The sequence below is a fragment of the Oncorhynchus tshawytscha genome, linkage group LG31 (genome assembly GCF_018296145.1).
Source record: "Oncorhynchus tshawytscha isolate Ot180627B linkage group LG31, Otsh_v2.0, whole genome shotgun sequence".
In the NCBI taxonomy this organism is placed as follows: Eukaryota; Metazoa; Chordata; class Actinopteri; order Salmoniformes; family Salmonidae; genus Oncorhynchus; species Oncorhynchus tshawytscha.
Genome location: NC_056459.1, coordinates 32,471,458 through 32,484,742, shown reverse-complemented (window position 1 = coordinate 32,484,742; position 13,285 = coordinate 32,471,458). Strand labels below are relative to the sequence as shown.

At 36.2% G+C, this 13,285-nt stretch overlaps 1 protein-coding gene across 11 annotated transcripts in view; it reads right to left on the bottom strand.

Moving 5' to 3' along the window:
* LOC112238603 (alpha-tubulin N-acetyltransferase 1-like) overlaps window positions 1-13,285 on the bottom strand; it is a 51,076-nt gene that overhangs the window by 24,552 nt on the left and 13,239 nt on the right. For all 11 annotated transcript variants that reach the window (XM_042309904.1, XM_042309903.1, XM_042309900.1 and 8 more), the window contains 2 exons: window positions 2,739-2,852; window positions 1,434-1,535 (listed from right to left, as the gene is read on the bottom strand). In XM_042309904.1, the coding sequence (XP_042165838.1) occupies window positions 1,434-1,535; window positions 2,739-2,852 (216 nt within the window). The remainder of the gene's footprint in view (window positions 1-1,433; window positions 1,536-2,738; window positions 2,853-13,285) is intronic.

The following is a 13,285-nucleotide window of genomic DNA, read 5'->3' as shown; positions in this document are numbered from 1 at the left end:
ACCCTCTTAACAACAACAACACCCCCATAACAACAACTTAACAACACCCTCTTAACAACACCCTCTTAACAACAACAACACCCTTAACAACAACAACAACAACAACACCCCCAACAACAACAACACTTAACAACAACAACACCCCCTTAACAACATCAACACCCTTAACAACATCAACACCCTTAACAACATCAACACCCTTAACAACATCAACACCCTTAACAATATCAACACCCTTAACAACATCAACACCCTTAACAACATCAACACCTTAACAACATCTAACAACATAACAACATCAACACCCTTAACAACATCAACACCTTAACAACATAACTTAACAACATCTTAACAACATCAACTTAACAACATCAACACCCTTAACAACATCAACACCCGTAACAACATCAACACCCTTAACAACATCAACACCCTTAACAACATCAACACCCTTAACAGCATCAACACCCTTAACAACATCAACACCCTTAACAACAACAACACCCTTAACAACAACAACACCCTTAAAAAAGCTGAGGGTGTTGTTGTTATAACCTGAGGGAGTATTTTGATCTCAAGTGAAATATTGTCTCATCAGATAAAACACGAAAACATGAGGCTAAAACTTGAACTTTTATAATTATAAGAAATTATACATCTTCATAAACGGGTTTAAAATGTGTTCAACTGATTTATTGATTGAATACTCCTAAAATGTTGGTGGTACTGTATAATTCCATCTCTGCTTACAAATTTTTTTTTTCTTGAAATAGGACTATTTAATTTACCTACTTTTATCTCAGTTTGACGGCCGACTGTATCTCAGTTTGACGGCCGACTGTATCTCAGTTTGACGGCCGACTGTATCTCAGTTTGACGGCCGACTGTATCTCAGTGTGACGGCCGACTGTATCTCAGTTTGACGGCCGACTGTATCTCAGTTTGACGGCCGACTATCTCAGTTTGACGGCCGACTATCTCAGTTTGACGGCCGACTGACGGCCGACTGTATCTCAGTTTGACGGCCGACTATCTCAGTTTGACGGCCGACTATCTCAGTTTGACGGCCGACTATCTCAGTTTGACGGCCGACTGTCTCAGTTTGACGGCCGACTGTCTCAGTTTGACGGCTGACTGTATCTGAGTTTGATATGCCCAGGGGACTAATGGAAATCTACATGTACTTTTATCTAATAGTACCATCCTGCCTGCGTCATATCCATATCAAATCATATCTTAATTGCACCAGTCATGCTTTCTATATTTAGCCCATACCCCCTTCACCTCCTGTCTTATCTCAGTCTGAAACCGTTCGTTTATGATATTTTCATAGCTATTTTCATTATATTAGGCTGTTGGTGTCAGGCCTGTATAATCATTTACCAGAGTGACGATAAGGTGTTGGGGTTGGAGAGACCGCCCCGAAATCATACCTGAGGTACACTGTTTTTCAGACAGAAATGCTTCTCCAGGAAAGAGAGGAACTTAGGGGAGGGCCTGTCGTAAGCCATCATCACTGGCTCTACCTTTTTGTGCTGAAAATGGAGGGGGGGAGAAAACAAACGGAGCAATTACCACACGTCTCAACGAGCAAACGGACATTTGGGAAAACACCCTCTTGACAACCCTCTGTAATCTCTAGCAATATCACTTCTAGTGTAGCGACTTTGCCTCCAACACATTCCAGTCTGTGTGCTCTAGTTTTCATAGCCTGGGGTGTGTTCATTACACTGATTCTGTTGCAACAGAGACCGTTTACTCCCAAGCGTTCTTCAACGCGACATAAAAGCTGTTGTGTTCTTAAATGGAAGTGGTAGTTTAATTTTAATTGTATGGTTTCCACAAGCTGCCATTCCAATCTGAATAGTCTACAAAGTACTTGGCACAAGTTGCACATCTATAAATGATAGATTCTTCCGCAGGGTTCCTTCCAACGGGGTTCCTTCCAACGGGGTTCCTTCCAACTTCTTCCAGACCCTTATTTTTATTTTTTTAAAGAGAGACACGACTGAACTACAACTTCCCTTTAAGAACAAAACGGAACTCAACAGAGTTTACATTAAACGGTTTCTGTTGCAAAATGTTTTGTAAAAGAATCGGCGTAATCAATACACCCCGAGTCAAACCAGACTGAGTGCTCCGCTCAACAATCATGAGAGCAGGGGTGTATTCATTAGTGCAAACTGTAGGAAAAAGCTTTGTAACAAAAAACTTCTAATGAAAACAAGTTTCTTATCGGACAAACCCCAACCCTGCATCTGCCCCAGGTAAACCCCAACCCTGCATCTGCCCCAGGTAAACCCCAACCCTGCATCTGTCCCAGGTAAACCCCAACCCTGCATCTGTCCCAGGTAAACCCCAACCCTGCATCTGCCCCAGGTAAACCCCAACCCTGCATCTGCCCCAGGTAAACCCCAACCCTGCATCTGTCCCAGGTAAACCCCAACCCTGCATCTGTCCCAGGTAAACCCCAACCCTGCATCTGCCCCAGGTAAACCCCACCCTGCATCTGCCCCAGGTAAACCCCAACCCTGCATCTGTCCCAGGTAAACCCCAACCCTGCATCTGTCCCAGGTAAACCCCAACCCTGCATCTGCCCCAGGTAAACCCCAACCCTGCATCTGCCCCAGGTAAACCCCAACCCTGCATCTGCCCCAGGTAAACCCCAACCCTGCATCTGCCCCAGGTAAACCCCAACCCTGCATCTGTCCCAGGTAAAGGCGTGGTGTCTGTCTCACCTGCAGCATGAAGCTAAACAGCTCCAGTCCGTAGCCGTGCCTCTGAAGGTTCTCTTTCACAAAGAAATCCAAGACACACAGAGGCTCTGTTTCGACATGCGCCCCCTGCTGGTCCTAGGGAGCCATTACAACGAATTAGATTCAACACAATGTTATGCAATTCATAATTCAAGTCAATTCTCAACTGAATCTAATTCAGCTTTGACTAATCCCTTCAGGGGCAATTAGGAGTAATCAAAAGCATTATACATAGGGAAACTAGCACATTTGAATAGGCCTGTCAAAATTATGGTTCTGGATGAAGACTGTCATGAAAATAAAATAACCGTCATAAGAGGTTAAAAAAAATATATATATATCTATCTTTGTTTTGTTGTTTTTTGACCACAATGCAGCAGCACACATAAAAATAGAATAGTCTTGGAACCTCTAACCCTGGTAATATAACTGGTAAATAGAATGAATAGAACCTCTAACCCTGGTAAATAGAATGAATAGAACCTCTAACCCTGGTAATATAACTGGTAAATAGAATGAATAGAACCTCTAACCCTGGTAAATAGAATGAATAGAACCTCTAACCCTGGTAATATGACTGGCAAATAGAATGAATAGAACCTCTAACCCTGGTAAATAGAATGAATAGAACCTCTAACCCTGGTAATATAACTGGTAAATAGAATGAATAGAACCTCTAACCCTGGTAATATGACTGGTAAATAGAATGAATAGAACCTCTAACCCTGGTAATATGACTGGTAAATGAATGAATAGAACCTCTAACCCTGGTAAATAGAATGAATAGAACCTCTAACCCTGGTAATATGACTGGTAAATAGAATGAATAGAACCTCTAACCCTGGTAATATGACTGGTAAATAGAATGAATAGAACCTCTAACCCTGGTAATATGACTGGTAAATAGAATGAATAGAACCTCTAACCCTGGTAAATAGAATGAATAGAACTAACCCTGGTAAATAGAATGAATAGAACCTCTAACCCTGGTAAATAGAATGAATAGAACCTCTAACCCTGGTAAATAGAATGAATAGAACCTCTAACCCTGGTAAATAGAATGAATAGAACCTCTAACCCTGGTAATATGACTGGCAAATAGAATGAATAGAACCTCTAACCCTGGTAAATAGAATGAATAGAACCTCTAACCCTGGTAATATAACTGGTAAATAGAATGAATAGAACCTCTAACCCTGGTAAATAGAATGAATAGAACCTCTAACCCTGGTAAATAGAATGAATAGAACCTGTAACCCTGGAAATATGACTGGTAAAAATAATTAATAGAACCTGTAACCCTGGTAATATGACTGGTAAATAGAATGAATAGAACCTCTAACCCTGGTAAATAGAATGAATAGAACCTGTAACCATGGTAATATGACTGGTAAAAATAATTAATAGAACCTGTAACCCTGGTAATATGACTGGTAAATAGAATGAATAGAACCTCTAACCCTGGTAAATGGAACGAATAGAACCTCTAACCCTGGTAATATGACTGGTAAATAGAATGAATAGAACCTCTAACCCTGGTAATATGACTGGTAAATAGAATGAATAGAACCTCTAACCCTGGTAAATAGAATGAATAGAACCTCTAACCCTGGTAATATGACTGGTAAATAGAATGAATAGAACCTCTAACCCTGGTAATATGACTGGTAAATAGAATGAATAGAACCTCTAACCCTGGTAAATAGAATGAATAGAACCTCTAACCCTGGTAATATGACTGGTAAATAGAATGAATAGAACCTGGAACCCTGGTAAATGAGTAAATGAATAGAACCTCTAACCCTGGTAAATGAGAATGAATAGAACCTCTAACCCTGGTAATATGACTGGTATATAGAATGAATAGAACCTGTAACCAATAAACACTAACAGCTAATAATCACTACTGCTAAAACTAATAATCACTGCTACAACTAATAAACATAGAACCACAACTAATAATCACTACTGCTAAAACTAATAATCAGAACCGCTAACCCTAATAAACACAACTGGTAAACTAATAATCACTAGAACCACAACCCTAATAATCATACTGGTACAACTAATAATCACCACCGCCTACAGCTAATAAAACTACAATAATAAACACTAACCCTAATAAACACTACCGCTACAACTAATAAACACTACCGCTAACAACTAATAAACACTACTGGTACAACTAATAAACACTAGAACAATAAACATGACTGGTAAACTAATAAACACCACAACAAATAAACACTACAACTAATAAACACTGGTAAACAACTAATAAACACTACTAACCACAGCTAATAAACACTACAGCTAATAAACACTACAGCTAATAAACACTACAGCTAATAAACACTACCGTACAACTAATAAACACTACCGCTACAACTAATAAACACTACCGCCACAACTAATAAACACTACCGCTACAACTAATAAACACTACCGCTACAACTAATAAACACTACAACTAATAAACACCACAACAAATAAACACTACAACTAATAAACACTACCGCCACAACTAATAAACACTACAACTAATAAACACCACAACAAATAAACACTACAACTAATAAACACTACCGCCACAACTAAAACACTACAACTAATAAACACTACCGCTACAACTAATAAACACTACTGCTACAACTAATAAACACTACCGCCACAACTAATAAACACTACTGCTACAACTAATAAACACTACAGCTAATAAACACTACCGATACAACTAATAAACTACAACTAATAAACACTACAACTAATAAACACTACAGCTAATAAACACTACAACTCTAAACCCTGGTAACAGCTAATAAACACCACAACTAATAAACACTACAACTAATAAACACTACAACTAATAAACACTACCGAATAATAAACACTCTAACTAATAAACACTACAACTAATAAACACTACAACTAATAAACTACAACTAATAAACACTACAACTAATAAACACTAACCCTGGTAAACAAATAAACACCACAACTAATAAACACTACAACTAATAAACACCACAACAAATAAACACTACAACTAATAAACACTACCGAAACATGACTAATAAACACTACAACTAATAAACACCACAACAAATAAACACTACAACTAATAAAACCACAACAAATAAACACTACCCGTAACAACTAATAAACACTACTGCTACAACTAATAAACACTACCGGTAAAAATAATTAACAACTAGAACCTGTAATAAACACTAGAACCTCTAACAACTAATAAACACTACAACTAATAAACACCACAACAAATAAAATACAACTAATAAAATAGAACAATAAAACACTACAACTAATAACACTACTGCTACAACTAATAAACACTAGACAACTAATAAACACTGGTAATACAACTAATAAACACTACAGCTAATAAACACTGCTAACCCTGGTAACTACAACTAATAAACACTACAACTAATAAACACTAACCCTAATAAACACTACAACTAATAAACACTACTAACCCAGCTAATACAACTAATAAAACTACAACTAATAAACACTACAACTAATAAACACCTGGTAATAAACACTGCTAATAAACAGAACTAATAAACACTACAACTAATAAACACTACAACTAATAAACTACAACTAATAAACACTACAACTAATAAACACTACCGCCACAACTAAACACCACAACTAATAAACACTACAACAAATAAACACTACAACTAATAAACACTACCGCAACAACTAATAAACACTACAACTAATAAACACTACAACTAATAAACACTACCGCTAATACAACTAATAAACACTACAACTAATAAACACTACAACTAATAAACACTACCGCCACAACTAATAAACACTACAACTAATAAATCACCACAACAAATAAACACTACAACTAATAAAAACAACAGCTAATAAACACTACAACTAATAAACACTACCGCAACAACTAATAAACACTACGCTACAACTAATAAACACTACCGCCACAACTAATAAACACTACAACTAATAAACAACTAATAAACACTACAACTAATAAACACTACAACTAATAAACAACAACTAATAAACACCGCCACAACTAATAAACACTACCGCCACAGCTAATAAACACTACACTAATAAACACTAACTAATAAACACTACAGCTAATAAACACTACCGCTACAACTAATAAACACTACCGCTACAACTAATAAACACTACCGCTACAACTAATAAACACTACTGCCACAACTAATAAACACTACCGCTACAACTAATAAACACTACCGCTACAACTAATAAACACTACAACTAATAAACACCACAACAAATAAACACTACAACTAAAACACTACCGCCACAACTAATAAACACTACAACTAATAAACACCACAACAAATAAAAACTACAACTAATAAACACTACCGCCACAACTAAAACACTACAACTAATAAACACTACCGCTACAACTAATAAACACTACAACTAATAAACACTACAGCTAATAAACACCACAACTAATAAACACTACCGCCACAACTAATAAACACTACCGCCACAACTAATAAACACTACAACTAATAAACACCACAACAAATAAACACTACAACTAATAAACACTACCGCCACAACTAAAACACTACAACTAATAAACACTACTGCTACAACTAATAAACACTACCGCCACAACTAATAAACACTACTGCTACAACTAATAAACACTACAGCTAATAAACACTACCGCTACAACTAATAAACTACAACTAATAAACACTACAACTAATAAACACTACAGCTAATAAACACTACAACTAATAAACACTACCGCCACAGCTAATAAACACCACAACTAATAAACACTACAACTAATAAACACTACAACTAATAAACACTACCGCTAATAAACACGACAACTAATAAACACTACAACTAATAAACACTACAACTAATAAACTACAACTAATAAACACTACAACTAATAAACACTACCGCCACAACAAATAAACACCACAACTAATAAACACTACAACAAATAAACACTACAACTAATAAACACCACAACAAATAAACACTACAACTAATAAACACTACCGCAACAACTAATAAACACTACAACTAATAAACACTACAACTAATAAACACTACCGCTAATAAACACGACAACTAATAAACACTACAACTAATAAACACTACAACTAATAAACACTACCGCCACAACTAATAAACACTACAACTAATAAACACCACAACAAATAAACACTACAACTAATAAACACCACAACAAATAAACACTACAACTAATAAACACTACCGCAACAACTAATAAACACTACTGCTACAACTAATAAACACTACCGCCACAACTAATAAACAAAACCGCCACAACTAATAAACACGACAACTAATAAACGCTACAACTAATAAACACTACCGCCACAACTAATAAACACTACAACTAATAAACACTACTGCTACAACTAATAAACACTACAACTAATAAACACTACTGCTACAACTAATAAACACTACAACTAATAAACACTACAACTAATAAACACTACCGCCACAACTAATAAACACTACCGCCACAACTAATAAACACTACAACTAATAAACACTACAACTAATAAACACTACCGCCACAACTAATAAACACTACCGCCACAACTAATAAACACTACCGCCACAATAAACACTACACGCCACAACTAATAAACACTACAACTAATAAACACTACCGCTACAACTAATAAACACTACCGCTACAACTAATAAACACTACCGCCACAACTAATAAACACTACCGCCACAGCAAATAAACACTACCGCCACAACTAATAAACACTACAACTAATAAACACTACCACTACAACTAATAAACACTACCGCTACAACTAATAAACACTACCGCCACAACTAATAAACACTACCGCCACAGCAAATAAACACTACCGCCACAACTAATAAACACTACCACTACAACTAATAAACACTACCGCTACAACTAATAAACACTACCGCCACAACTAATAAACACTACCGCCACAGCAAATAAACACTACCGCCACAACTAATAAACACTACAACTAATAAACACTACCACTACAACTAATAAACACTACCGCTACAACTAATAAACACTACCGCCACAACTAATAAACACTACCGCCACAACAAATAAACACTACCGCCACAACTAACAACTAATAAACACTACCGCCACAACTAATAATCACTACCGCCACAACTAATAAACACTACCGCCACAACTAATAAACACTACCGCCACAACTAATAAACACTACCGCCACAACTAATAAACACTACCGCTACAACTAATAAACACTACCGCCACAACTAATAAACACTACCGCTACAACTAATAAACACTACCGCCACAACTAATAAACACTACCGCCACAACTAATAAACACTACCGCCACAACTAATAAACACTACCGCTACAACTAATAAACACTACAGCCACAACTAATAACCACTACAACTAATAACCACTACCGCTAACAACTAATAACCACTACCGCTAACAACTAATAAACTACAACTAATAAACACTACCGCCACAACAAATAAACACTACAGCTAATAAACACTACAAATAATAATCACTACAACTAATAAACGCTACTGCCACAACTAATAAACACTACCGCCACAACTAATAAACACTACAGCTAATAAACACTACAAATAATAATCACTAACGCTACAACTAATAAACGCTACTGCCACAACTAATAAACACTAACGCCACAACTAATAATCACTACCGCCACAACTAATAAACACTACAGCTAATAAACACTACAACTAATAATCACTACCGCTACAACTAATAAACGCTACCGCCACAACTAATAAACACTACCGCCACAACTAATAATCACCACCGCCACAACTAATAAACACTACCGCCACAACTAATAATCACTACCGCCACAACTAATAAACGCTACCGCCACAACTAATAAACACTACCGCCACAACTAATAAACACTACAACTAATAAACACTACCGCTACAACTAATAAACACTACAACTAATAAACACCACAACAAATAAACACCACAACTAATAAACACTACAACTAATAAACACTACAGCTAATAAACACTACAGCTAATAAACACTACAGCTAATAAACACTACAGCTAATAAACACTACCGCTACAACTAATAAACACTACCGCTACAACTAATAAACACTACCGCCACAACTAATAAACACTACTGCCACAACTAATAAACACTACCGCTACAACTAATAATCACTACCGCTACAACTAATAAATGCTACTGCCACAACTAATAAACACTAACGCCACAACTAATAATCACTACCGCCACAACTAATAAACGCTACCGCCACAACTAATAAACAATACCGCCACAACTCATAATCACTACCGCTAACAACTAATAAACACTACAACTAATAAACACTACAACTAATAAACACTACAACTAATAAACACTACAGCTAATAAACACTACAGCCACCACTAATAAACACAGCCACAACTAATAAACACCACAACTAATAAACACCACAACTAATAAACACTACAGCTAATAAACACAAGCTAATAAACACAGCTAATAAACACTACAGCTAATAAACACTACCGCCACAACTAATAAACACCACAACTAATAAACACCACAACTAATAAACACCACAACTAATAAACACCACAACTAATAAACACTACCGCCACAACTAATAAACACCACAACTAATAAACACCACAACTAATAAACACTAAACACAACTAATAAACACTACAGCTAATAAACACTACAGCTAATAAACACTACAGCTAATAAACACTACAGCTAATAAACACTACAACTAATAAACACTACAGCTAATAAACACTACCGCCACAACTGATAAACACTACAACTAATAAACACTACCGCCACAACTGATAAACACTACAACTAATACACACTACAACTAATAAACACTACAACTAATACACTACCGCCACAACTAATAAACGCTACTGCCACAACTAATAAACACTAACGCCACAACTAATAATCACTACCGCCACAACTAATAAACGCTACCGCCACAACTAATAAACAATACCGCCACAACTCATAATCACTACCGCTAACAACTAATAAACACTACAACTAATAAACACTACAACTAATAAACACTACCGCCACCACTAATAAACACCACAACTAATAAACACCACAACTAATAAACACCACAACTAATAAACACTACAGCGAATAAACACTACAGCTAATAAACACTACAGCTAATAAACACTACAGCTAATAAACACTACAACTAATAAACACTACAACTAATAAACACTACCGCCACAACTAATAAACACTACCGCTAATAAACACTACAGCTAATAAACACTACCGCCACAACTGATAAACACGACAACTAATAAACACTACCGCTAATAAACACTACAGCTAATAAACACTACCGTCACAACTAATAAACACTACCGCCTCAACTAATAAACACTACTGCTAATGAACACTACAGCTAATGAACACTACCGCTAATAAACACTACCGCTAATAAAGACTACCGCTAATAAATACTACAGCTAATAAACACTACAGCTAATAAACACTACAGCTAATAAACACTACCGCCACAACTAATAAACACTACAGCTAATAAACACTACAGCTAATAAACACTACCGCCACAACTAAAAAACACTACAGCTAAAAAACACTACAGCTAATAAACACTACAACTAATAAACACTACAACTAATAAACACTACAGCTAATAAAAACACTAATACAACTAATAAACACTACAACTAATAAACACTACCGCCACAACAAATAAACACTACAACTAATAAACACTACAACTAATAAACACTACAACTAATAAACACTACAACTAATAAACACTACCGCCACAACTAATAAACACTACAACTAATAAACACTACAGCTAATAAACACTACCGCTACAACTAATAAACACTACCGCTACAACTAATAAACACTACCGCCACAACTAATAAACACTACAACTAATAAACACTACCGCTACAACTAATAAACACTACAACTAATAAACACCACAACTAATAAACACTACAACTAATAAACACTACCGCCACAGCTAATAAACACTACAACTAATAAACACTACAACTAATAAACACTACCGCCACAACTAATAAACACTACAACTAATAAACACTACAACTAATAAACACTACAACTAATAAACACTACAGCTAATAAACACTACAACTAATAAACACTACCGCCACAACTAATAAACACTACAACTAATAAACACTACAACTAATAAACACTACAACTAATAAACACTACCGCCACAACTAATGAACACTACAGCTAATAAACACTACAACTAATAAACACTACCGCCACAACTAATAAACACTACAACTAATAAACACTACCGCTACAACTAATAAACACTACAACTAATAAACACTACCGCTACAACTAATAAACACCACAACTAATAAACACTACAACTAATAAACACTACAACTAATAAACACTACAACTAATAAACACTACCGCCACAACTAATAAACACTACAACTAATAAACACTACAACTAATAAACACTACAGCTAATAAACACTACAGCTAATAAACACTACAGCTAATAAACACTACAGCTAATAAACACTACCGCCACAACTAATAATCACTACCGCTCCAGCTAATAAACTACAACTAATAAACTACAACTAATAACAGATGACACAAACAATGGGATTTGTTAGCCTTTTCATGCCCTGCCTCCTCTCCACTTACTGATATCTGAACAAGAGAGCCTCATCGAAATTGCAACAAGTGGTTCTGTGAAAATGTCATTTTAATCAGAAGCCACTGCCATATTTCTGGATTGGGCTGCACTCAGAGTATCCTGCCTTGGCAAATCGCTCTGTTAAGACACTGATGCCCTTTGCAACCACGTTCCTATGTGAGAGTGGATTCTCAGTTCTCACTAGCATGAAAACTAAATACAGGTACAGACTGTGTGTGGAAAATGATTTAACACTGAGACTCTCTCCAATACAACCCAACATTGCAGAGTTATATGCATCCTTTCAAGCACACCCTTCTCATTCACCTGTGGTGAGTTGTTCACAATTTTTGATTAACAAATAAGGTTTTATAAGTAAGATATATTATTATTTGTGCCCTGGTCCTAAAAGAGCTCTTTGTCACTTCCCACGAGCCGGGGTGGGACAAAAACTCACACTCATTCTTATGTTTAATAAATGTATAGTGTGTGTGTGTGTGGCAGGCTTATAATGATGGCAAAAAAACAAACATTTGAGAGTCCGCTGCCCCTGGTACCACTGTGCTAGAGGTAATAACATTAGTAGTAGAGGTAATAACATTAGTAGACCACGTTATACATCTAGACCTGCTCCTGTAATTCATTTCATAGAGGAGATGCAGTACAGGGCCTTGCAAGTATTCATCCCTCTTGGTGCTTTTCCTATTTTGGTGCATTACAACC